The 25,375-nt window shown below is 41.9% G+C and overlaps 1 protein-coding gene and 1 pseudogene across 4 annotated transcripts in view; one reads left to right on the top strand and one right to left on the bottom strand.

Moving 5' to 3' along the window:
• Nucleotides 1-40: 40 nt before the first annotated feature.
• UHRF1BP1 (UHRF1 binding protein 1) overlaps nucleotides 41-25,375 on the bottom strand; it is a 63,989-nt gene continuing 38,654 nt past the window's right edge. For 3 of the 4 annotated variants that reach the window (XM_038553798.1, XM_038553800.1, XM_038553801.1), the window contains 13 exons: nucleotides 20,229-20,315; nucleotides 19,541-19,711; nucleotides 18,764-18,903; nucleotides 17,815-17,956; nucleotides 17,377-17,570; nucleotides 15,713-17,169; nucleotides 10,921-11,117; nucleotides 9,294-9,448; nucleotides 9,058-9,208; nucleotides 7,941-8,203; nucleotides 7,364-7,472; nucleotides 7,135-7,238; nucleotides 41-5,073 (listed from right to left, as the gene is read on the bottom strand). In XM_038553798.1, the coding sequence (XP_038409726.1) occupies nucleotides 4,948-5,073; nucleotides 7,135-7,238; nucleotides 7,364-7,472; nucleotides 7,941-8,203; nucleotides 9,058-9,208; nucleotides 9,294-9,448; nucleotides 10,921-11,117; nucleotides 15,713-17,169; nucleotides 17,377-17,570; nucleotides 17,815-17,956; nucleotides 18,764-18,903; nucleotides 19,541-19,711; nucleotides 20,229-20,315 (3,296 nt within the window). In that variant the 3' untranslated portion in view covers nucleotides 41-4,947. The remainder of the gene's footprint in view (nucleotides 5,074-7,134; nucleotides 7,239-7,363; nucleotides 7,473-7,940; nucleotides 8,204-9,057; nucleotides 9,209-9,293; nucleotides 9,449-10,920; nucleotides 11,118-15,712; nucleotides 17,170-17,376; nucleotides 17,571-17,814; nucleotides 17,957-18,763; nucleotides 18,904-19,540; nucleotides 19,712-20,228; nucleotides 20,316-25,375) is intronic. The other variant, XM_038553799.1, reaches the window with a different exon arrangement.
• On the top strand, nucleotides 5,335-6,860 carry LOC608169 (FK506 binding protein 1A, 12kDa pseudogene; annotated as a pseudogene).

The following is a 25,375-nucleotide window of genomic DNA, read 5'->3' as shown; positions in this document are numbered from 1 at the left end:
CCCATATATTTCAGGTTCCTATAAACAGAAATACCACAACCAACGTTTAGTAAGTTTAATTTGCTTTTTTCAGGCGGTTCACAGAACCAGTACGCTCAAGGTTTGATTAGATAATGCAACATTAAAACTTCCCAACACTGACCAGTATTCCAGTTCATTAGATACATTCTCATTGGTTTCCTCAAATAGGGGGGAATGGAGTGACCTTTTATTGACAGTGATTAGCAGTAATAAGGCTACTTACTGTATATAATTGGCAATCCCCAAGAATTCTTTCCTCTGTCATTCAGTGTTATAGGAAGAAGAGTTTTAAAGCTGTTCTCTTTTGATGCTTTCCTGAGCACATCTTAAAAGATGTCAATCTGTTCAGCACCCTGATGGAGGGGAAACAGCTTGGACTCACAAAGTTGAGCAAATCTGACTTTTAGTATCTTACATTAAAACCAGTCTTTAAACATACATGTAGCCAGTGAAGAAGACATTTCAGTGGGGCATTCCACAAAGAAATGCTGTAAGACTCAGGTTAAATCTTGACTGAAAACTAATAAACTGGAGAGGGGAAAGGCAGATAGTCTCTCAGCTCTAACAGGAATTTTTATTTATTTTTTTAACGATTATAAGAACTGTATCTATTGCAATTTGAGATACTGGATGAGGCTGAAATTTAAAAATAATAAGGGAGAAAGGTCACATCTCAAGTCTAGCCACCTAACAATAAGATTCTCCTAGAGTGTTTCTCCTTATGTCTGTTGTAAGATAGGGAAAATAATCCCCACTCAACAAGAGCTACCATCCATACCTATCCAGAGAATGGGAATATTCCTACTCTAGTAGAAGGTGGGGGAAGATCGAGGTGAGGGCTGTAGTCCGCTAAAGGATGTTTCAGCACACCAGCTTCTCTTGAAACAGCAATGACTATGGTAAATCGCAAGGTAATGACAGCTTTTGCAGTTCACAAATAACCAAATGTCTATTAGCACTTCAGCAATGTTCATTTGTTTCCACAGTGTTGTCACATTACTAAAACTGATTTTAGAAGTATAGGTGAGTATTAAATGATAAAAAAAACAGACCTTTAGTGTAAAGGTTTAGAATGGCAAATTCCTATATCACTATGGTAATACTTCAAACTACCTGCCTTCCACTGCCCCGGTGAACTGGGCTAAGGGGGAACTAATGTAAATGAGCTAAATGCAAGCATTTAAATTATGGGGTATGTTGAGGGGCAGTGTTTATCCCTTATATATATTCTGTACACAAAAACCATTCCTTTCAGAACCACGAAAAGGGTACATAGAATTTGAGGCCCATGGCAAAATGAGGGTCAGTTTACATAAAACAGCAAAAGCAGCCATCACAAGAATAGAACCCATTCCTTTGGACTTAAGTCAAAGAAATGAGGTTAATTATTCCAGTGAGTTGAAAACAAATTTGAGATCAATAACCACCCTGCAGCTCAGCTAAGAGATATTTAAACTAGTCCATATGCACTAACACCTATCTCCAATACACCCATGTAAACAGGAAACCTTGACAATCATAGATGATATATAGTTGTAAATGCTTCACAGCTGAAATGGTGATGTGCAGCAGCTGAGGTCTTTGAGGGATAGTGGTGCTATCACTCCAGACATTTTCTTGAGGTATTGTTATTTCTTGTTCAGAGTCTTAAAGCTCCAAGACAGAAATCATAGCAGTCCAAAGCACTACTGTTTTCCTTTCTTTTTTTTTTCCTTTACATTATATCTATCCTAAGGACTAACAACCAGATCACATTTCTTCATTATGCGTATTTCCTCCAACAAACAGGAGTATGAAATTATACAAGATATTTGTTAATAAAATGCATTGAGACAATGACCCCTACCATTTGCTGCAGGAGGATTTCAAGACACAGGGCCAAGGATGCCACATAGGAAAGTCAGAAATTCTAGAGCTCCATCTCTTCATATGGACAAGAAATCCAGAGAACCTGGAACCTGACTGAACTCTGGCCACTGAAGGGCTTCGCCTGGATGTTTGCCAGATTTGCTTGTATTGCATATCAGCAAGCACAGGCTTAAAGTGAAGATATATCAAGCAATGCCCATTAGGCATTTTCTTTGCATGGAGGGATACGAGAGGGACCAGAGGGACACTGGGGAGGTGGGGGGAGGAGGGAAGGGAAAGAGAATCAGAATGTGATTTTAAACCAATTCAGGGGGCAGCCCAGGTGGCTCAGCAGTTTAGTGCCTGCCTTCCACCCAGGGTGTGATCCTGGAGACCTTGGATTGAGTCCCATGATGGGCTCCCTGCATGGAGCCTGCTTCTCCCTCTGCCTGTGTCTGTGCCTCTCTCTCTCTCTCTCTCAATCTGTGTGTGTGTGTGTCTCAAGAATAAGTAAATAAAATCTTTTTTAATAAAATAAAAAAACCAATTCGGGTGAGTCTAAGTTTGAATGATTCTATTTTCCGGCCACTGATCTCCCTCCTCAAGGCCTCCTCTAAGAACATTAGAAAGGCCGTACCTGAGAGGACCAGTGATCATTTTGTTCAATATTATGCCTCCAAAGGAGCATTAAGGGGGAGTGCGTAGAGGAACACAGTTACCCTCTCAGTTGTGGTGTATCAAATAGCACTAGTTTTCCATGATTCCTTTGGAAGGCCACCATACAAGGATTCCTCTAAAACCTCCGCCACTCATATATAGCTCTGCCAGCATCACTTGCTGAACAATGAGCAACTTAAGTTTCTGATTTACTATGAGAAGTGCTTTCTTGTACCTAAGGCCATGAGGCTAAGCCCCAGAGCTAGTATATCAGGACTTGGTGAGCATGTCCTTCCTCTCAGCTGGATATCTGATTTCACACTACCCTCAACTTTTATCTTTCCAGAGTCAGAGCCAACATTCTACACGTGTCCTTGTGTGGAAGTATCTCCACCCCCTTATAATTTTTGCTATTCTCTGGACCTTTCCTCCCTTTACCACGTATTTTATAAATAAGGTCACTATCAGTGCACAGATAATCTAAGCCATTGAAATGGTTTTCTATGAAGCCCTATTTTCTGTGTTGTCTCTGTGAGCCCTTCCTGATAACTCATTTGGGCTTTGAGCCAGAGCAGCACATTGACCCCACCTTCTCCTCAGCAATGGTTAGGTTACTGTGCTGAGTTCTAACAGCTTGCTGCCTTGCTGATTCTTCTATTACTTTATACTTCCCTAGACTGAACCTTACCTATCCTTTTCCTGTGTTGTCACAGTTTGGCTTGTGGGCCTTCTGTGGTTTTGTTTTGTTTTTTTAATCCCTTCTGGTTTATCTTTACTGACTGCATTATAATATCCTACTTTCAGGTAATTTATAAAAACCTTAAGGTTAAACTAAGCATCAACCCACAGGAAACTTCCTCTGTTCCTCTGTTAGCATTATCTCCAGAAAGATGTTTATTCTTAAGTCTCTAAGTTGTTTCCTAAGCATGACAAAATATTCCTGTATGTCATAGTAACTGGTGTTTTTAAAGTTGCTTTAGTGAAGACCTTGACAAAAGTTCTTTACCAGTCTGAGAAAATTGTATCTTGTTCATTCTTGGATGTATGTTTCTTTTTATCCTCAAAAAACTAGAATATGCAAGTCAGGCATGATTTCCCATAAAGGAAAACATTTCTCTTTCTCCAATATGTCATGTGATTAAGACTTATGTGACACCACCGAATCACTAATTTTACCATCTTACCAATTCAAGGTAAGTTAGCTGATGAACTTCTGTCCAATAAACATAGGTTGAAGTATATTACAGAGCAGTATGGATGAAGGTAGAATGCTGGGGAAGAATCAGATAGGAAAGAAAGGGGGGAAATAGCTCTTTCATGGGGCAAGGAGAAAACCTAGGTAGGTTGAAGGGGTTTTGTTTTGTTTTTTTACTTAAGCCAAAATTACATGATTTTAAAAAGCCACAGTGATAGAGGGTTATGAGAGGCAACAAGTTGAGATGTTTACATTACAGTTTAAAACACATTTTCAGCTCCCAAACCGCCAAGTGCAAAGGAGAGTGCTGGTAGAAAGTCCCAGAACTGGGAGAGCAGATGTGCCAGGGAGCCCAGGGAGACAGAGGAAATCACTTCTGAAGTACAGCTGTGGAAGACAGAGAGCACTCCAGCAGACAACAGTGGGCTCAGGACAAGCTCCCCTAATGATTCTTACACATTATACCTTCAGCCTAGCTCGTATTTTTTTCTTGATTTAAATTTTCAAATAAATTATGTTATAGAAAGGTAAGATGACACAACTGAGCCAGTACCATAGTTTACTTTCTACCATAGCATCACAATGATATAGTATAACAAAAGAACCTTAACCCTGAAAAATGTGATTGCGGTATCAGCCAAGATGGTATAAGCTTGGCTCCTTTCCCAAAAAAGGCAGTTTCCAAGTCTCCCTTACTCCTGTGCCTCTCCTAGCCCCTGCCCTGCTGGCTATTTCCTATTCCACTCTACTACCATGGCCAAAGCTCAGGCCAGAGACTTTTCAGGTCGGCTACAGGAAGCTCTGGGACATAGAATCTTTGGTGGCTCTGTGGGTGACTGAGGAGTGGGTACTTTCTCTTGTTCGCACAGGTTGTAGAGGAAACAAATGTCTCTGCCATGAAACCAAGTGGTGAAATGGCCCTATGGTGTTGAGCAGATCCACCTAGTGTGCAAAGGGCCAAAAGGCTTTATATAGGCATGACATGATGCTTGAGCCACGTGCAAAGCTGCCCCCCATTCCTTAGAACGTAGTCGTTCTTTGCCCTGTGTTCCGCCCAGATCAGAACAGCTAGGAGGAAGGACAGCATGAGGAGTGAGTTGAGTGCTCCCCAGTCCCTCTGGCATCCTTAGCAGATTTCAGTGCTGGCTGCTGCCTTCTGTCATAGGTGGTGCTATTGCTGGTGACCTCCTCCTCTCCCCTTGGCACACATGGCTGAGCCACTGTTATCACAGCTCAAAGAGGGGATTATATTTCCTAATCTCCTGAAGCAGTCTTTCTTTATCCTGGTTGGCATTGGCCAATGCTTGTTTAGTTTCTGTAAGTTCCTTTTGTAGGGTATGCAATTCTTTCACCTGGAGAATAATAAGTAATTTACAGTTAATAAATAAAGTAACACGCTTTGCAAAAACATCTGGTAAGGGAATAAGGAGTCAGAATTCAAGCAGAAAAATCCACAAATTCGGTGATCAAGAGAACCCAACCAGAACTTTCTAAAAGCCTAATCCCGATCCCGAGGCAAGGCGAGGCGAGGCGCCGAGGGCCGAAGCAGAGCCGGGCCGCGCCGCCAGGTCCGCCGTCGGTCCACGCCGCCCGCCGCCCGCCCAGCGCCTCCCCCCCCCCCCCCCCCCCCCCCGCCGCCATGGGAGTGGTGCAGGTGGAGACCATCTCCCCCGGAGACGGACGCACCTTCCCGAAGCGCGGTCAGACCTGCGTGGTGCACTACACGGGGATGCTTGAAGATGGAAAGAAATTTGATTCCTCCCGGGACAGAAACAAGCCCTTTAAGTTTATGCTAGGCAAGCAGGAGGTGATCCGAGGCTGGGAAGAAGGGGTTGCCCAGATGAGTGTGGGTCAGAGAGCCAAACTGACTATCTCCCCAGACTACGCCTATGGTGCTACTGGGCACCCAGGCATCATCCCACCAAATGCCACTCTCGTCTTTGACGTGGAGCTTCTGAAACTGGAATAACAGGAATGGCTTCCTCCCTGAGCTCCCCATTCTTGGATGTGCCATGGAGGGATGTGGCGCCTCCAGATGCGCACACGCGAGTCCGTATGGAGCTTTTCCTGATGTTCCACTACACTCTTTGTATAAACATCGACCCCGACTGAATGTGTTCTGTCACCCAGCTTTGCTCTTTCCCTTTCTCCTCGTGTGTGTGTTGACCTAAACTATATGCCATAAACCTCAAGTTACTCATTTGATTTCGTTTTCATTTTGGGGTGAAGGTTCAGTTTCAGTCTTTTGGATCTAGGTTTCCACTTAAGTATTAGTCAAGTATTAACAGCACAAGTCATGGGTTAACTTTAGAATAGGAATTGATGTTTGGGGGGGATTACAAGAATCTTTATTTTATTTATTTATTTATTTTTGATGAAATTTTTATCTATTATATATTAAACATTCTTGCTGCTGCGCTGCAAAGCCATAGCAGATTTGAGGCACTGTTGAGGGCCGAAGTAACTCTCCCAGTTGAGAGATGTCCTTGGGTTGAATTAAAGCCCTACCTGCAACTGAAGTGGGGAGGGGGAGAGCCTCTGCCTCCACTACCCCTCCCCTGCTCTCCCCCCCCCCCCCCAATAATAAACCCTCTGCCTTTTGGAAGCAGATTGTTCTCACTGCGATATTGGACACTACAGGTATCTGTCCCCAGGCCAGCAGGGACCTCTGAAGCCTTCTTCATGGCCTGGCTCTTTGTTTTGTTTTGTTTTGTTTTCCATCCTGTGGTTTTTCTAATGGATATTCAGGACTTTTGTAATCTCATAGCTATTTGAGCTCCACTTTCCAAATTTTAAGAACTTTAATTGAAAGTTTAAATTGAAGGTGCTGTTTGTAGACACATAACACCCAATGAAAGCCCAGCCATCATGACAAACCCTTGAGTGTTGTCTTGAGAAAATGATGCTGGTCATCACAGCTTCAGTATCTCCTGGTTTTTGATGTTCGGCTCCCCCGGCTGATCTCAGAGTTTCCTGGCTTTTCCTCCTCCCCCTCTCACCCCTTTGCTGTCCTGTGTAGTGATTTGGTGAGAGAAATTATTGCTGCCTACCCCCCCACCCCCACCTGCCCGCACTACGTATGAGTTTCAAGTTTTATTATTGCAATAAAAGTGCTTTATGCTGGCTTTTCTCAAAAAAAAAAAAAAAAAAAAAAAAAAGCCTAATCCCATCTTCAGAGTTCATCAGTTGTAAGGACAGCAACAGGTGGAATATAATATGATCACTAACCATTTACCTACAGTTCCTGACTTATATCCTCTATTAAGCACTTCTAGAAGTTGCTGCTAGGTGACAGGAACCCCAACCACCCAGCTGTACACAGCATAGACAACCTTTTCAGCCCTCTGAGTTTTACCAGCTTCTGTAATTACAGCCATTAAGGGTCTGTGGGTACTGTTCAGTTAGGTCCCTACCTGCTGTCCAAAAGCTTCTGTGGGCACCAGAAACATCTGTTCTTTTGGGGGCTGGCTCTTCTCAATTTTATGGACTTCAGCCGATGGTCTGTCTTGAGGAGCAGCTGGAAAAAAGTAAAGGTTCTGAATGGCAAACTGCTGCAAACACGCAAACAGTTCCTCGTTATCACCTATTCCCTTATAGGAGAAAAAAGGCAGAGAAGCCGGGAGGTTGACAAGCCCAACTCACCGCCTATGTGGAACACACCATCATCACTCCGCTTCAACACAATATGCTCCATGGCTAGAGTGATGGGGATAGGGCCTGGAGATGTTGGATAGATGGGGGGGATATCATCCTGTAGGAAAGAAGGAAACCACATCCTGTAGGAAAGAAGCCGATGCCGCCAACCAGCTGAGAGCACTTCAGATAACAATCTATGCTTCTACCATTCAGCTTAAAGCAGCTTTATGCCATTAATTATGTATCCATACACTCTTGCAAGGTAGAGAAGCATAACTGAGTACCTCCTATTCTAGAGATGGTTAAACTGAGGACTAGATAATCTAATGGGCTTATTTACAGTCATGCTGCAAGCCAGAGACATGGTCAGGGCTAGAGACAAGGTCTCCTCACCTAAATCCAGAACATTTTGATGCAACACACATTTATGTATTATTATAACCTTCACTAACAATGCTAATATGCATTTACTCACTTGATAGTCACCATGTTGTACCATGACAAGGGAAGAAGTGAATAGCTATCACTGCCAGAATTCTTTGCCTGACAGAGTCTGAGGTAAAATCCAAAAAGCTCCTCTCACCTTTAGGGTGATCCTGGAGTGCAGGAGCTCAATCTGCATGGGAACTACCACTGGGATCTCCTCATCCTCCAAGAAGGGCCCCAGGCCATTGAGCACCGAAGTGAACAGCTCAAGGTCACAGCCTTGAAGCAAGAAATGCAGGAAGCCGTTCTGTGTGGCCAGTGAGGAATGAACAGCTGCACCAGGCCCCACCTCAAAGCGAAGGCCCACAGCTGGTCTGATGTGGTTAGTCTTCAAAGTTGAGGATTCCTGAAAACTTGTACCTTTGAGGAGAGAGACAGAAGGAAAAAATTAATTAGCAGGGACTATTCTAAGCACTTTACATATATTTAATATTCATAGCAATCCAATGCCAAAAGTATTATCATCAAGCACAAGCAGGGGAAGCAGCAGAGAGAGACGGAGAAGCAGGCTCCCCACTGAGCAGGAAGCCCAATGTGGGGCTCGATCCCAGGACCCTGGGATCATGACCTGAGCCAAAGACAGACACTTAACCCACTGAGCCACCCAGGTCTGCCATAAATAACACAAAATTCAGAATAGGGATTCTCTATGACAGGTGAGTGGTAGAGAAATATTCAAGAGAGGGGCTCCTGGGGACTTCAAAGTTAATAGTATGGTTCTGTTTATTAAACTAGGTGGTAGTGTACATGGGTTCACTGTATTTTTATTATTTCATACCTTACATATATTTTTTAAGTATTCCTTGGTATCTACCCAACATTTTAAAAAATATTTTTTAAATGCTAAGCTCAGCTCTTTCCTGTTATCTCCTAATTTACAAATATAAAAGGACTGAATATGAATGACAGAAATTCCCGGATCAGATATAGTTTGATGTCAGCAGCTACACAAATGAAGAAGTGGACAGTGGCTTCCTGTATAAGCTTAAGGAGCACCTGGGTAATGAAGATGATGAACAGCCATTGAATGCAAAGAGCTCTGGGAGGTTCCCTGCAAGAAGAAGGCATCACTAGAGTTTCTCCTCCTAACTGCTGCTGGACAGGACCATAGGCTTGGCACAAGGACAGCTAACCTTGGGACACAGTGACAGGAGCAAGAAGCTAGAGCTGCCCTAGATAAATCCCAGTTCTCCTGGAATGGCCACCATCCTTACCTGAGCACTGTCCATGCAGGAATTGCCAGAGTCCAACGGTTCCCAGCTGTTGGAGGGTCAGTTCTTCTGCCTGCAGGGCTACAGTCAGATCCTCACCACGTACCTCAATCCCCAAAGACACTTCATTCACCTTCAGGACCAGAATGGAGACCTGTAGAAGGATACTCTTTTAGATGAGCCCCTTGGAAGCTTCTAGCTACAGCCTTCCCTCTGCAAAGAAGAGTAGAGCAGCTGACCGGGTGAGGGCTGAGGCCTTCTCCACTGGGTGAGACCAAACTGTTGGCCTCTGGTGACCCCTGGCCATAACTCTCCATAACAGGGCTCCCTTGAACTCCAGCATTGTCTAAGTCATTTGGAAGAGCTCCTGGTGGAAGAAATTCTGGACCAGACTCTGCATAAGAAAGACAACAAATGAGTTTGAAAGTCAAAAATTTCTGTTCAAATTCAATCTCTAAATACAATGACAACTGTGGGAAAAAAAAAAAACACTTATGACACTTATGATGCAATTGGGAATTTGAAAACTGGTAATTTGATAAATTTAAAGAATTGCTGATTTTTAAAAATGGGATAGTGATATTTGGGCACATTTTTAAAAACTCTATAAATGAGTCCACAGAGTCCACAGACAGAGTCCACAGACAGATGAATGGATTAACAAAATATGGTATAAACATATAATAGGGTACTAGCCTTAAAGGAAGAAAATTCTGACACATACTATGAAGTGAATGAACCCTGAGGCCATTATGTTAAGTGAAACAAGCCAGTTCCAAAAGGACAAATACTGTATGATTCCACTTCTATGAAGTACCCGGAATGGTCAAATTCTGAAATACGAAGTGGAATGGTGGTTGCCAGGGGCTGGAGGAGAAGGAAATGAGGAATTATTATTTAATGGGTACATATTTTCAATTTTACGAGATGAAAAAAGTTCTGGAGATGGATAGTGATGATGGTTGCACAGTGATATGTAATGCCACTGAATTATAGCTAAAAATGGTTAAAATTGTAAAGTTTAAATAATATATATTTACCACAATTTAAATTTTTTTCAAATATTTTAAAGTCTATTTTCTAGAGATACATAATAAAAATATTTATGGATAAAACTGTATGTTTGGAATTTGCTTCAAAATAACATGAGAAGAAGAGAAATGAACAGAAGTATATATGAAATAAGAATGGCCATGAGTTCTTAATATTTGAAGCTAGATAATGGGTACATGAGGGTTCATTATTATTTGATTCCATCTACTCTTTTGCATATTTGAAACTTCCCATATTATTCCATATTCCAGAATAAAACAAAACAGAGGTACACAACACCCATCTTAAGAAACAGTGTTTTCATTTTATTTTTATTTTATTTTCACTTAGACACTCTTAAGGGACCATTTAAAAAGTCTCCAGTTCAAAAAGATGAAAAAAACCAGTGTAACTTCCAGTAGTGAGTGATTCAATTCTCAGTAGTTACTCATTGTACCAGAGACAAAAGCTCCTATTTTCCAACAATAAAATACATAGTTAAGCAAAAAAACAAAGAAACACCAGACAACAAACACACACCACTGACACCAGCCACCAAACTAATCCTACTGCCATAGCTACATGACTATAAGACTAGCACTCTCTCTTTTGGTCTGAGTCTCATTCTGTGATAAAGGTCAAGTGTTAATCAATAAACTAGAAGATGTGTAGATAAAGCCAGAGCCACAAATCCACTAAAATTTCTCTGGTTTTTGGTTTGGTTAAGAAAATGTCTATTTTATCAAATCTCAGCTCCTTTTGTATCCTGCCAGTATATAGGGAGCAGAAAGAACGCTTTCTGGACTTCAATGCCACATGGTTGCTTCCACCTACCAGACTCCAAGAACATCACAAAGCTATCACTGCCATCACTGTCCACGGAAATCCGGTCTTCAGGACCACTGTTATCCAATGAAGCGCCATCAAATGACTGCTGAGATACTGTCCTCTTCATGGAGAAAAATCGGAGTCGGGCAGCTCCTCCACTCAATGGTGCTACTGCCCCCTCATCTATTTTGGCCATGGGCTCCCTGTTTAAAAAACAAAAACCACAAACGTGGTTTAGAAGATATGTTTTGTCCCTTGCAACGCCCAACACTTTCAGCCCAAATAGTTATTTATACATAAATTTTGGTATCAATTATTATCTGCTATAAGGAGGTCATATAATTTTTCAACGGCTGGCCTTTCTGAATCTGGCATTTCAAACTGCGTAAGTGCCTCTGCCATATCAACATTAAATGCCAAACTTTCAAGGTCATCCCATATACAGAGGAGACCAACTACTTACAGCCCCAGCACAAATGAATGACACCTGAAGCCACCCACACCCATTCCACAAGTATTTACTGAGATTCTTCTGCATATAAGGCACCATACTAGGCACAGGGTGGGGGTGGGAAGTGAATAAAATAATGAATAAGGTATCCCCTGTCCTCAATGAATGTATAGTCTATCAGGAGAGAGGAAATTTAAATACAACTATCACTGTATGGGAGTAAATCACACACACCAGAAGAGAGGGACAGCAGTACCAGCCAAAGGCTAGGCCATATCAAAGAGGGGAAAGGATGACAAGAAGGATATCAGTAATGGCTTTATGGAAGGAGATGGCATTTGAGCGGGCCCTTGAAGGACTGTGAAAGAGACAGGGAAGTGGCATTTTATTGGGAAGAAACAGCATGAGCAAGGACATGGAGCTAGACAACAAAAAGTACCTTTGGAGACAGCTAGAGCTTAGGTTTTGTTGGGGAGAGCAATGGAAGATAAAGTTAGAAAGGCACAACACACTGAAAAGAAATCTTTAAAGATCTTTTGTTCTTACCTTCCCATATTATAGATGAAGAAACTGACTCAAGGTCATAGTTAAAGACGAGAATTAAGAAAAATCCAAGTCTCCTAACTTCCTGCTAAGTGTTTTTTCCTGCCACTTTCACCACACGGATTGCAGCCAGATTACAGAAAAACGTGGATAAAAGGTTATATATGAAAGTGCTTTTAAAACTATAAAGTAGAGAGGGTATATGGGAAATCTCTGTACCTTCTGTTCAATATTGCTATGAACCTAAAACTATTCTAAAAAATAATCAATTAAAAAACCATAAAGTGGGGGCACCTAGGTGGCTCAGTCAGTTAAGCATCCAACTCTTGATCCAGTTTAGGTCTTGATCTCAGGATCATGAGTTCAAGCCCCAGAATGCAGCCTACTTTAAAAACAAAGCCAAAAAGTGGTATCTATATCTATATATAGAATTTTTGGCATAATTGTGTGGCATAATTGATTATGTCACAGAAGTAGGTTCAAACTAAAACTAGAGGGTGTAAGGAAAAAGCCTGAAAGTTTTAGAATGATGAAATAACAAATCAGACCTGTGTTTTAAGAAGGTTGACCTGGCTCTTTCAAACAAGCTAATGAGGAAAAGAGCTCCAATGAGGAAATCAGTTAATAGTTTACTGAAATAGGGACGCCTGAGTGGCTCAGTGGTTGAGGGCCTGCCTTTGGCTCAGGATGTGATCCCGGATTCCTGGGTTTGAGTCCCACATCGGGCTCCTTGCATGGAGCCTGCTTCTCCCTCTGCCTGTGTCTCTGCCCCTCTCTCTCTCTCTCTCTCTCTCTGTGCCTCTCATGAATAAAGAAAATCTTTAAAAAAAAAATAGTTTACTGAAATAGTCCACATGTAGGAACAGACAGCAGAAATGGATACAAGACTCCATAAAGTAGTATTCTCAAAGTGTCACACAGGTAGGAGCATCAGCATCAACAGGGAGAAAAAAGGGGCTTAGAGAAATATATATTCTCAGGCCCCATCTCAGACCTACTAGATGAGGAACTCTGAGGTGGGGCTCAGCCGTCTGAACAAGCGCTCCAGGTGATTCTGCAACATGCTTCAGTTTGAGAACCCCTGTTCTAGAAATTACAGTCAGAGTCTGACAAATGACTGGAACAGGCAGGAGAATGATATTACTGAAAAAAGAAAGAACTGGTCTGGGAGGGATAGGGAATTTAGTTTTATGTATGTGAGGTTCGCCATATCCCTAGGAAATCCATGGGGAACCACATGCAGTAGATGGTTTTTAACGAAGAGCAGGGGAGGGGAGAAAAGTCAGAACCGAAAATACAGACTTTACAGTAGAGGAAGAGATGAATAAAATAACCTTGAGAGAAGGTATGGAAAAATGCACTGATATAAACCTTCCTGAAGTTTGGCAAATACATCAAGAACCTTAAAAATGTTTGCAGCGTTTGACCCAATAATAACCCACTTCTAGGTTTTTATTTTAAAGATTTAGATATGCATAAAGACTAATGTGCACATTGGGGCGCCTGGGTGGCTCAGTCAGTTAAGCATCTGCACTGGCACAGGTCATGATCCTGGAGTCCTAAGACTGAGCCCTGTGTCAGGCTCCTTGTTTGGCAGGGAGTCTGCTTCTCCCTCTCCCTCTGCTCCTAGCCCCTCTCGTGCTCTCTGTCTCAGTCTTACTTTCTCAAAGAAATAAATCTTTTAAAAAAGAGTTATGTTCACAAAAACAAGGGCATTTAATAGAGCTTTGGTTCTGAGAAAAACTGGAAACACACTAAAGCCCTCTCCCATAGTGAGATGAATGAATGAATTAGGATACATCCATTTGCCAGAATATAATAGAGCAATTAAAAATTATGTATTCAGATACCTAACGAATGGGAAATAATTCACAAACATTAAGTGAATAAAACTAGAAATTTTCTAGATGATAAATAATTGTATTATTGTAAAAATAATATTCGTGTAAGTGTACGTGTATACACATAAAAGCATTCACAATGGGTATCCAAATATAGGTATGAAAATTGGAAGAAAACAGATCCAGATGTGAATAGTGGCTATCTCTGCATTGTCACGAATGACTTTCTTTTCTTCTTTATTCTTTTCCTACATTGTCAACAAAACGAACAAAACTAGTTTTTATAATTTAAAACATAAAGATTGTAATAAAAGTGATGAGAATACGGACAGCCCGGTGCAATGGAGCAGTTAGGTTTATAGAACTCAAGGCAGAAGAGAGCAGCCAAGGAAGAAGGAAAGACTCCTCCTGCCCAGAAGCATGAGCGGCCACACAGGTTGATACCTGTAAGCGTTCAGAGCGACTGCAAGTACAAACGCCACAGAGAAGCCGAGGACAGGGAGGACTGCGAAGAGACCGTGGGCTGGGCAGTCAGCATGTCAAGGTTGTGAGTGAAAAAAAGGGCTTGCGTCACACACCTTTCTCTTCCCTTTATCACCTCTCTCTCCTCTTTTCCCACCTCCCTTATGCTTCTCCATTTGGAAAAAGTAGCACATTTGGTGTCTGGGACTCAAGGCTTTCAATCCTTGCCCCGCCACTCAAGAGTTATGTGACCCTAAGCAAGTTTCTTACCTCTTTGAGCTCAATTTCTTCGTCCGTAAAATGAGGACTGATATTAGTACCTGCCCTACAGGGTTGTTACAAGAATTCAATGGATTAACATTGTAAGCACTCAGGACTGTGCTTACACACACTGTAACACTCTGTAAGTGTTGCCTCATATTACTATATCATTTATCCCTGAAAGTTTTCCCTTCTCCTTCCTTCTAGGCTTTCTGCACCTAGCAAGTACTAGCACTGACATTGCTCAGACACCCACTTAGACCCACAATTCACTTAGACAAAGCTCCAAAGCCACTGTTCTTCAAACCATGGTCCCCAAAGCACAAAGAGTCCCAACAAAGATTTCCCATAATCTTCATTATCATTCCTAAAACCACAAGGCACCAATGGAAAAATCCATACCTTTTCCACTCTTCTAACTATGCATTTCTGTATTTTTCTGCTTACTCCCTACTGTTTCTTCAGTGTCTGACACAGAGCTGGGCACAAAGTAGGGGCTCCAAAATTTTTTGTTGAATGAACAGATGAAATTCTTCCTTCTCTATTACTCTGGCAGACATTGATAAGGTGTACCAGAAAGAGCAAATCCAAAGCCCCAGCTTCTCTATTTATAAGATACAACATCCATGGGCTCATCCTTTTTGAAACTTCAGTTCCCTCAGTTATAAACTGAGGATACGAATTTTTATCACTATCTCATAGGGCTGCTGTGATGATCAAACAAAATGTTATGTGAAAGGCCACTAAAAAGAATAAAATATCATGCAGATGCCAGGTATTATTATTATTATTATTCTCACAGAGCATAGCTGTATCTATAAGAGCGAATCAGTGAAAGAGAAGGGAAGATCCTATGAAGCAATAAATGTTGACTTGAAAACTGCCCAAGAATAGGCTAAGCTAAAAAAAAAAAAAAAAAAAGAATCGGCTAAGCTACATGGAGGCATGTGCAAATCCAATTTCTGGTTCTTCACCTATCACAGAATTAGATGTAGTCCTGAAAATAAGTCTCTCCAGTTGGTATACCTATATCTTCTAAGTAGCCTGAAAATTCTTCCACTGCCCTGCAGGCAGCACTGAAAACTAAAGGCTTCGCACATTAAAGAGGCCATTCTATGCATTCTCCTGGACTACATGGCACTTCCCAATCTAACAGCACACGCAGCAGAAGGCCTTAAGCCCAAAGACCAGAGCTAGGAGGAAGAGACAGGATGAACGAAGGAGGCAGAGAGCCACTCACTTGGCTGGGGGCAGTGACAGCATCTTGTGCATGGTGGAGGTCATTCGGTCTCTGCCCAGACTGAAGGCATCCTTAGTCATGGATACAGCTTCCTTGGTAAGGTCCATAGTGGCATGTATGGCCTCCTTTGTGGCATCCTTGGTCATGTGAATAGCACTTGACAATTCTCCCTCAATGTTCTTCAAGGGCTTGAGCTCTGCCTGTCCATTCACAGCGGTATCCCTACCACATGGAGGCTTCACCACAGCTGGTGAGGTGGATGTCTGGGTTCTGCTCAGTCTCTTCGCCTGTAAGGAATCGACTGCTTCATGGCCCTTCCCTGCCTCCTGCTGTGCAAGAGAATCTGAATCCTGTAGTATTTCATTGCTATGAAGAGGCACTGACCTGTCATGGGATGCATCTAAATTTTCAATGCCACTATCCTCCAGAACCTTCTCAGGGCTTGCTAGGCCCTGGTCTGAGGAGGCATCAGATTTCAGCTCCCTATCCTCTGAAGGAGACAGCTCTGAATCAATGAGACTGGTGGTATCTGAACCTGCAGAGTCAGCTTCAACAGCCCCAGGGGCAGGATGCATGAGCAGAGCCACCTCAGCACTGGGGAAGAGGACCCCAATGCAAGCTGTCTGGTCCTGCAGTGGGGAGCCAGTCATAGCCTCTGTATCCTTAGTCAGCTGTTCTTGAAGACCTTGTAGCACCTCCTTCAGGCGGAGTAGAGCCAAGTACTGGTAATGGTCAAGCCTCACACGAACATGTGCAGGGGAGTGTACAAGCATGTGGACATCTGCTGCATCCTCAAGTTCAGTCAGAGGCCCTTTGTTGTCCACACTACGGCTGTCTTCTTTCAAAACATCCATGACTTCTGTGAGGCCTGATAGGCTTTTCAAATCATGCTCAGTCTTTGACCGCTGATGGGGCACAGCATCAGAGGCAAGGGCCTCAGAATGGACAGGACTGCCAAAGCTAGCTGATGGTTTCAACCTCCCTTCTGTGGCCAAAAGGAGCTTCCGTGCCTGAGCTTGCTGCCAGCGGAGGGGTAGGCAGGCCCAAATGGACAAGGGGAAGGGGGCCACGAAATTCAAAGTATGACCTTTGAAGTTCTCTGTTCCCTCAAAGTCCAATGAGATCTGGGTGAAGTGGATGGACCACAGATCCTGGGAAGCCTTAAGCCTCTGGGGAGGGAGGGTACTGGGTTGAGGGAGTCGGGAATCCATCTGGAAAGCATGATGTAAAAAAAGCATGTGCAGAAGGCTAAAGCCACCTGGAACCTTGGGAAAGTGAACATAATTGGAATGAAAGAACTCAGCAGCCGCAAAACCTCGGAAGAGACTTTGGAGGTCTGGACAACTACAATGTGGGGCATGACGTGTATTGGTGGCAGTCATGCCCGACGCAGAAAAGACGAGGGCCTGAGGACGATGCAACCCAGCCTGCTCTCTCTTCTCCAGCGGGAAGCTAACCTTCAGAAAGAAAATGAAACCCAATTCAGAATGGATATCTGAGTAGCTCCACAACCTGTTTTTAATACACATGTAAAAGACCAACCATTTGAGCTGTTATAGTTTTTCTTATTTCTATCAAAGGGGTGAGTAGAACCCAGGATTATAGCCATGGAAGAAATGCAGCTAGGGCTGCCAACAAGGAACAAAAATCCCACTCTCCCCTACCTTCAACCAGAAGGCATCCAGTCGGATATCCAAGTGTTCATCTTTCTGGCTTGAATCTTCCAGCTTGTAGATAGCTTTGAACTGCTCTAAACTGCGATATAAATCCAGGCAGAAGAGGTTTCCCCAGAGCAAGCTGACAGGATCCATAGTAAATGTCAGACCATTTAACTGAATGTAGAGATTGGGACAGGGAACTAGAAAGCAGGAAAAAAAAAAAAAAGAATCATCATATATAGAGTAGCAAGTCAATTCCTACTTACCAGCTGATATTCATCTTATTATGAAGAAAGCAAAGATACATGTTTATAAAGGGAGAATTTTTAACAAAAGTGTGCTAAACTAACTCAAACACCTAAAATTCCTAGCAACAAATGAGAATACAAGCCATGGCCCCAAGGCTGGCTGCAAAGTAAGAAGTGACCAGATGAGATGCTTTACCTGGAAGCTCCTGATTATCGGGGAAGTAATACTCTGTGAACTCAATATGAATGGCAGAGACCTTAGTGGGTAGGTTGTGAAGCTTCCGACTGCAGGAGAGGAGTGTAGATGGCTTCTTACTTGGCTGTCCAGCTGAAGAAACCTACACAACCACACACAAGTTGCTGTTAGTACCCGTACAGCATCTATAATAGAATTTCCTCAATTTCCTCTGAGGTCATATAAAAGCCACTACAATCCTTGCAAAGTCTCTCACAGGAAACAGAGTGCTTTGCACACTTACTGCAGGCATTCTCACACCTGCCTCACATCATCTGCAAGTTTATTTTTCTCAGGGATCCCTGGGTGGCTCAACGGTTCAGCGCCTGCGTTCAGATAAGGGCGTGATCCTGGAGTTCCAGGATCAAGTCCCACATGGGGCTCCCTGCATGGAGCCTGCTTCTCCCTCTGACTGTGTCTCTGCCTCTCTCTCTCTCTTTCTCTCTTATCTATCTCATGAATAAATAAAATCTTTTTTTTTTTTTTAAGATTGCATTTATTTATTCACAGAGACACAGAGAGAGAGAGGCAAAGACACAGGCAGAGGGAGAAGCAGGCTCCATGCAGGGAGCCCGATGCAGACTCCATCCAGGGTCTCCAGGATCACGCCCTGGGCTGCAGGCGGCACTAAACCACTGAGCCACCAGGGTTGCCCGAATAAAGAAAATCTTAAAAAAAAAAGTGCATTTTTCTCAGGGGAACGGTTATAGTAGGGTATCAGAGGAAACTAGGGGAATTGCAGGTCCTGATCTCAGCAGCCATGCTCAGAAAGAAACAGACCAGTGTTATCAACCCATTCAGAAGTCAAGTAAGCAGTCCCCAAATTCCACAATCTTGTTCACACCTGTTGCCTTCCAAGTGAACTGCTCCACCCCTTTCCAACCATGTCTCCCTGCATTGGGCTTCTCACCTGGTGGATGTCCAAGTCATCCACTCGTATTACCATGCAACTAGAGCGTAAACGATTCCAGGCTGGAGGCCAAAAGGGAGCCTGTCGGCCCTGAGAGGGGCTTCTCTCAAGGGGGTTCTTTCGAGGACTGGAGAGAGAATCTAAATAAAAATAAGAAGGTAGGAAAGAGAATCAGATACATTCAACTCTCATTATTAATAGAATAAGGAAAGTAAAAATCCTAAGATCATCAAGGCTATAATTAGGAAAGACTGATTAATACCATCTAATTTTTGGAAGAAACTAAAAAATTGTATTCTCCTTAAGACCAAGGCCACAGCCTATGGAATAAAGGGGACGACAACCTCTCCTCAACATTGCGGCTAGTTCTAAAGACAGCTAGGACTCTGTAAAGAAAAAAAGTCACTGGGACACCTAGGTGGCTCAATGGTTGAGTGCCTGCTTTCAGCTCAGGTTGTGATGTCAACCAGCAGTTAAGTGTCTGCCTTAGGCTCAGGGCGTGATCCTGGAGAACCAGGATTGAGTCCCTCATCAGGCTCCCTGCAGGGAGCCTGCTTCTCCCTCTGGCTATGTCTCTGCCTCTCTCTGTATCTCTCATGAATAAATAAATAAAATCTTTTTAAAAAAAATAAAAGAAAAAGAAAAGAAGTCACTAACAACTCTCCATGGGATGAGGTTGGGATAATTAGTTAGTCCAGGGCTTTATCTTCACTGGAGAGTCAAAAGTAAATAGCAAAAGGCTAAGCTATGGGAGTCTTCCAGTTCCTTATAACCTACCTGCTTTCTTCTGGAAGGGAGACTCTACTCCCAGATGCCAAGGTGGTTTGAAACCCATCTCCTCATGCCACTTCTCCATTTTACTCTGAAACTCCATCACCAGCTTCTGGGCCCACTGGCCTCGGGTCTCCATGGCCTCACAGTGCCGTACCCAATGTTTGCAGCTGTCACCTATACAACAATAAAGCAATAAGATTTTAGTTCAAGATCATAATCCAACATTCTGATTTTTATCTTCCATTGGTATAGTCCTACTTCAGAATCTGATCCCTCACTCCAATCCAGAGTTCTCTGAGAAAAGTAAAAATCTAGTGAGAACATTCAAGTTCTTCTGGATTCCATATGTGATTTTTCCCTAAGGTTCCGAAAAAGGCCAGCAAACATGCTGTCACCATCTTTGACCATGGACTACTAGAGAGATCTAAAACTAGTGGAAGTAAGGGGCAGAACACGGAATCAAAAGCAACATCTCAAGCACTGCCTCTCCTCCTACTTCTTTCCATCACTGATAAAGAATCATCGATAGCAGACCTACAAGTTTCTTGAAGAGGGCTATTCCCAATACCTCTCTGAGCTGCAATTCCTGGTACCCTCCTGCTGGGCAGACAGGAATGAACCCATGGAATATGTCCTCAATACATAGGTACAAGGGACACACTAGAACTGCTGTCATTCAGGGCTGTCCTACCTGCCCAGTGGAAGGGGTAATAGTCAAATGCCATCTTGCGGAAAGTAAGCTGCATTGCACCACCCGTCAGTCTGTTTGCAGAGACACCTATAAAAGAAAAATAAAGGTGAACAGCAGCAGAAGAAACAAAGAAGCCTAAACACCACTTAAAGTACTTAGGTCCTCTTGAGGATCAGTTCCAAAGCCTGGGGGCGCCTGTCAGTTTAGTGACCAACTCTTGATTTTGGCTCAGGTCATGATCTCAGAGTTGTGAGATAGACCTGCATCTAGCCCTGTGCTGAGCTTGGACCTGCTTAAGATTCTCTCTCAATCCCTCTCCCTCTGCCCTTCCCCACCCCCTCCTCGCTCTCTAAAAAAAAAAAAGCCTAGTTGATACACAAGTGCAACTGCAACTGAAAGGCCATGATGTCAAGGATTTGCAAGGTTGAGGCCCTCCTCTCTTCATCTCTAACAGTCAATGGATAAGACCCAAAAAAAGTATATTCCATTATCTCTGTAAATGGCTGCCAGATTTCCAGAAAGGCAAAAGAAACTGCAAAACTCAGGATTCAGGAATTAGAATCCTAGGTAGCCTACTAATACATTCTAAAACCCTAATTGATTGGTTCCCCCCAAAACTAAAAATGCTAGGAATGCTATTCCTCGGCCCAACACTTGGAGAAGCATAAGCCAAATTCCCCCAAAACAGAACCCATATTATTTACTTTCATATTCTAGCCTCAGAGCTAATTAGATAATCATTCCATACTGTACATACACAGTACCATGAACACTAAAACACTGCACTAACAAGGACACTGTAAATGACACATATAGGATATTGTAGGTAAACTGGAATTTTTAGTGTTAAGTCAAACAATGTATTATGTTTATCTTGAATTTACATTTAATGCTTACTAAATGAATGAACTTTCCCTATTTCTACCTATCTCTCCAACTACACTCTAAGAACTGTTAGTAGAGTAGTTAGAGTAGAAACTTTCTCCTACATATGCATGAACTATATGTCTGAACTATACTGTTCTATACTTCTCTTATTAGGGTGAAGGGAAATACCATGGGATCCTCAAGGGGTAAGCTAATACATTTCTGTCTAATCTAGATTTTACCACCCCAAATTCTGGACTAATCACCATCCTACATTCACATTCCTATTTCTCAATCTTTGTATTTATTATCACTACCTCTAAGCTTGTTTAGACATTTTTTCCCCAATTGCCCCCTCTTCATGAAATTTTCATACCACAGATACACTATGTATCTGCTTATGTACTATATGCTACCTGTGCTTTATACATAAAAAGAATAAGTATGAAGTTTACTCCTTTTATTCAATGCATGGTTATGAAAGATTAAATAATTGTTTTAAATCAAAAGTTAAATTTAAGACTTAAAGCTATTGGGAAGCCTGGGTGGCTCAGCAGTTGAGTGTCTGCCTTCAGCTCAGGGCATGATCCCAGAGTCCCAGTCCTGAGATCGAGTCCCACATCAGGCTCTTTGCATAGAGCCTGCTTCTCCCTCCGCCTGTGTCTCTGCCTCTGTCATGAATAAAAAAATAAAATCTTTAAAAAATATAAATAAATAAATAAATAAAAGTTAAAGCTATTAATATTTAACAACTTTATATGTATATTTGCTGAATAACCTTTAATGAAATTTATTTTATATAAATCATAATGTATCAAATTACATATGCAAATCAGAAATACACAACAGCAATATAATCAAATTTTTAATTATTCAAAAGTATTTTTCAGCAAAAAAATGGAAAATTTAAATAAATTTCTTAAAATGAATTTTAATGAACTTTTTAAAGTAAGCTCTATGCCCAATGTGGGGCTTATTCACTACCCCGAGATCAAGGGTTCATGCTCTACCAACTGAGCCAGCCAGGTGCACCTCAGTAAACATAACTTTTAACTTTCACTTATTATGAGAAAAAATCTTTTAGCCTATGTAGCTTCTAGGTATTCATTAAGACTAGGTCATATTTTTTCTTTTCACACTTAATGATTTGCTGAATAACTTGTAGAAATAAATAATAAAATAAAAACTATTTTTATTTCTTTAAGTTCAAATCACAAAAGCACTGAGGCTCAAATATAACACCACCAACAAGGCAGTCAATGGCAACCAACAGGCATTTATGTGCAAGGCCACTCCCACTGCATGATTTTCAAATTAAGCAATCAATAGGGAAAAAGTACTCTATTCACAGCCATCTATTCACCATATCTTGTGCTTCTTCCATGAATTCAATGTCAATGCTCCTCATGTGATAACCAAGAAAACCCAATGAAAGAAATTAAATATAAGGAATAAAATTTTTTCATGCAGGGTTAAGCTTTGGAAGGGCAGAAACCATGTTATAGCTAAGACTATTTTTTGCCCCCACATCTCACCAAAGAACTCATTTTTTAATGTCCAGAATAGGCAAAATTCAAAACAGAAGGGAGATCAGTGGTTGCTTAGAGCTACAAAATGGAAAGTGACAGCTAATGGGTACATGATTTCTTTTAGGAAGGACAAAAATGTTCTTTTTTTTTTTTTTTTTTTTTTTTTTTTACAGATTTTATTTATTTATAGAGACACAGAGAGAGAATGAGAGGCAGAGACACAGGTAGAGGGAGAAGCAGGCTCCATGCAGAGAGCCTGACGCAGGACTCGATCCAGGGTCTCCAGGATCACGCCCCAGGCTGCAGGCGGCGCCAAACCGCTGCGCCACCGGGGCTGCCGGGACAAAAATGTTCTAAAATTAGATTGTAGTGATGATTGCACAACCCCATGAATGTACTAAAAAATGCTGAGTTGTATATTCTAAATGGGTGAATTGTATGCTATGTGAATTCAATCTCAATAAAGATGTTTAAAAGAGCCAATTTTTCTCTGCCGTTGGGTGATAGCATCCTAGTTAAAAATGCATGACTGGGCAGCCCGGGTGGCTCAATGGTTTAGCGCCATCGGCCCAGGGCGTGATCCTGGAGACCCAGGATAGAGTCCCACATGGGTCTCCCTACATGGAGCCTGCTTCTCCTTCTGCCTGTCTCTGCCTCTCTCTCTCTCTCTCTCTCATTCTCTCTCTGTGTCTCTCAAAAATAAATTTTTAAAAAAAATCTTTTAAAAAAATGCATGAGGGATCCCTGGGTGGCGCAGCGGTTTGGCGCCTGCCTTTGGCCCAGGGCGCGATCCTGGAGACCCGGGATCGAGTCCCACGTCGGGCTCCCGGTGCGTGGAGCCTGTTTTCCCTCTGCCTGTGTCTCTGCGCCTCTCTCTCTCTCTGTGACTATCGTAAATAAATAAAAAATTTAAAAAAAAATAAAAATAAAAAAAAAATTAAAAAAATAAAAAAAATGCATGAGTGAGACTACTGGAAGGAGAGGGTTTCACAGCAATGCTCCCCTCATTGGAGTTAGTTAGACCTAAAAGAAGAATAAACTACACAGACTGTGCATATTAAAGTAGGGTGTAGAATTAAAATCAAAATCTAATTATATTTAATTATCAATTACCAACATGGTTAATTATATGCACATAATGATATATGGGACATAAATAATAAGTAGTATCCATAAAAGACTAATTAAAATTCTCCAACGAACTGGTGGGATGAGGACCGTGTGGCCTTAAGAGGGAAAGAAAGTTTTTGGCTCACAGGCCTCATCCTAAGGAAAAAAGATTAAAGAGGCAGATGACACTCTTCCTCATCAACTGAAGGCTGGAGTATACACTGCTCCGTTTTATTTTTAGAGATAATGCTGTCCCACCTCACACTAAGCTGTCCCCGAGGACCCACCCATTTTCTAATAATTTCACTTCCAATACCAAGGGAGAGAGGTAAGAGAGAGGTAGGTTGCTCAAGGACCCAACATCCCAGCCTATGGTGTCCCCTGATGAAAAAGCAGATAGATCTAGCCTTTAACAAGCCTCTAGAGCAGCACTAGAATGTTCTGTGATGATGAAAATCTTATATGGTCTATAGATTGTACTGAACACTTGAAATGTGGCCGTTGCAAGTGAGGAACTGAATTTCTTTTTTAAAGATTTTATTTATTTATTCATGAGAGACAGACAGAGAGAGAGAGGCAGATACATAGGCAGAGGGAAAAGCAGGTTCCATGCAGGAAGCCCAATGTGGGACTTGATTCTGGGACTCCAGATCACGCCCCAAGACAAGGCAGACACTCAACCGCTGAGCCACTCAGGCGTCCCAGAACTGAATTTTTTAGTTTATTTAATTCTAATCTTAACAGCCACATGTGGCTATTGGCTACCATACTAGACAGACAGTTCTAGAGCAATGCTATCCAGTAGAAATAGAATGTAAGCCACATAAGTAATTTTAAATTATCTAGTAGCCATACAAAAAAAAGTTTTTTAAAAAAGTGAAATTAACTTTAATAATACATACTACTACTTAAATGAATATAATCAATATTTTATCATTTCAAGATATAATATGATAATTATCTATTATATCTTCAAAATCTCATGCATATATTAATTTGCAGCCCATCTCAATTTGGATCAGCCAACAATAATCACATGTGGCTCCATGTTAGATAGAACAATTCCAGAGAATTATAGAGCTCTTGCTGTGCCAGCTAGTTCTCCTTTCCCCTTTTCCCCAAATCCCAGAAGAGTCAAGTTCACAAAAACTTGTTCTGTTTCTTGCTCCTTTAAGAGTCATACACCAAAAAAAAAAAAAAAAAAAAAAAAGAGAGAGTCATATACCATACTTTGGTAAGGTAGGTTGGGAGTTATCCCCATACCTAAAAATATCTCATTCAAAAATTCCCTAAATTCCACCAAGTAGAGAAATTTAGTTTAATAAATAAATATATGAGGGCTGCAGGAGAGGCTAATCATTCATATCTTCCTTTGGATTATGGGTCCTGGCCATATGAAGAGGACAGTGCTCAATACCTCTCCATCAAGAAAGAGTATAAAACTTTTTTTTAAGATTTTATTTATTTATTCTAAGAGACACAGAGAGAGCGCCAAATACATAGGCAGAGACAGAAACAGGCTCTCTCCCGGGAGCCCAGTGTGGGACTTGATCCCAGGACTTGGGGATCACACCCTGAGCCAAAGGCAGATGCTCAACCATTGAGCCACCTATGCATCCCAAAAGGATAAAACTCTTAACA

This window comes from Canis lupus, chromosome 12 (genome assembly GCF_011100685.1).
Source record: "Canis lupus familiaris isolate Mischka breed German Shepherd chromosome 12, alternate assembly UU_Cfam_GSD_1.0, whole genome shotgun sequence".
Classification (NCBI taxonomy): domain Eukaryota; kingdom Metazoa; phylum Chordata; class Mammalia; order Carnivora; family Canidae; genus Canis; species Canis lupus.
The sequence above is the reverse complement of the archived record's forward strand: the minus strand, read 5'-3'. Positions and strand labels throughout refer to the sequence as shown.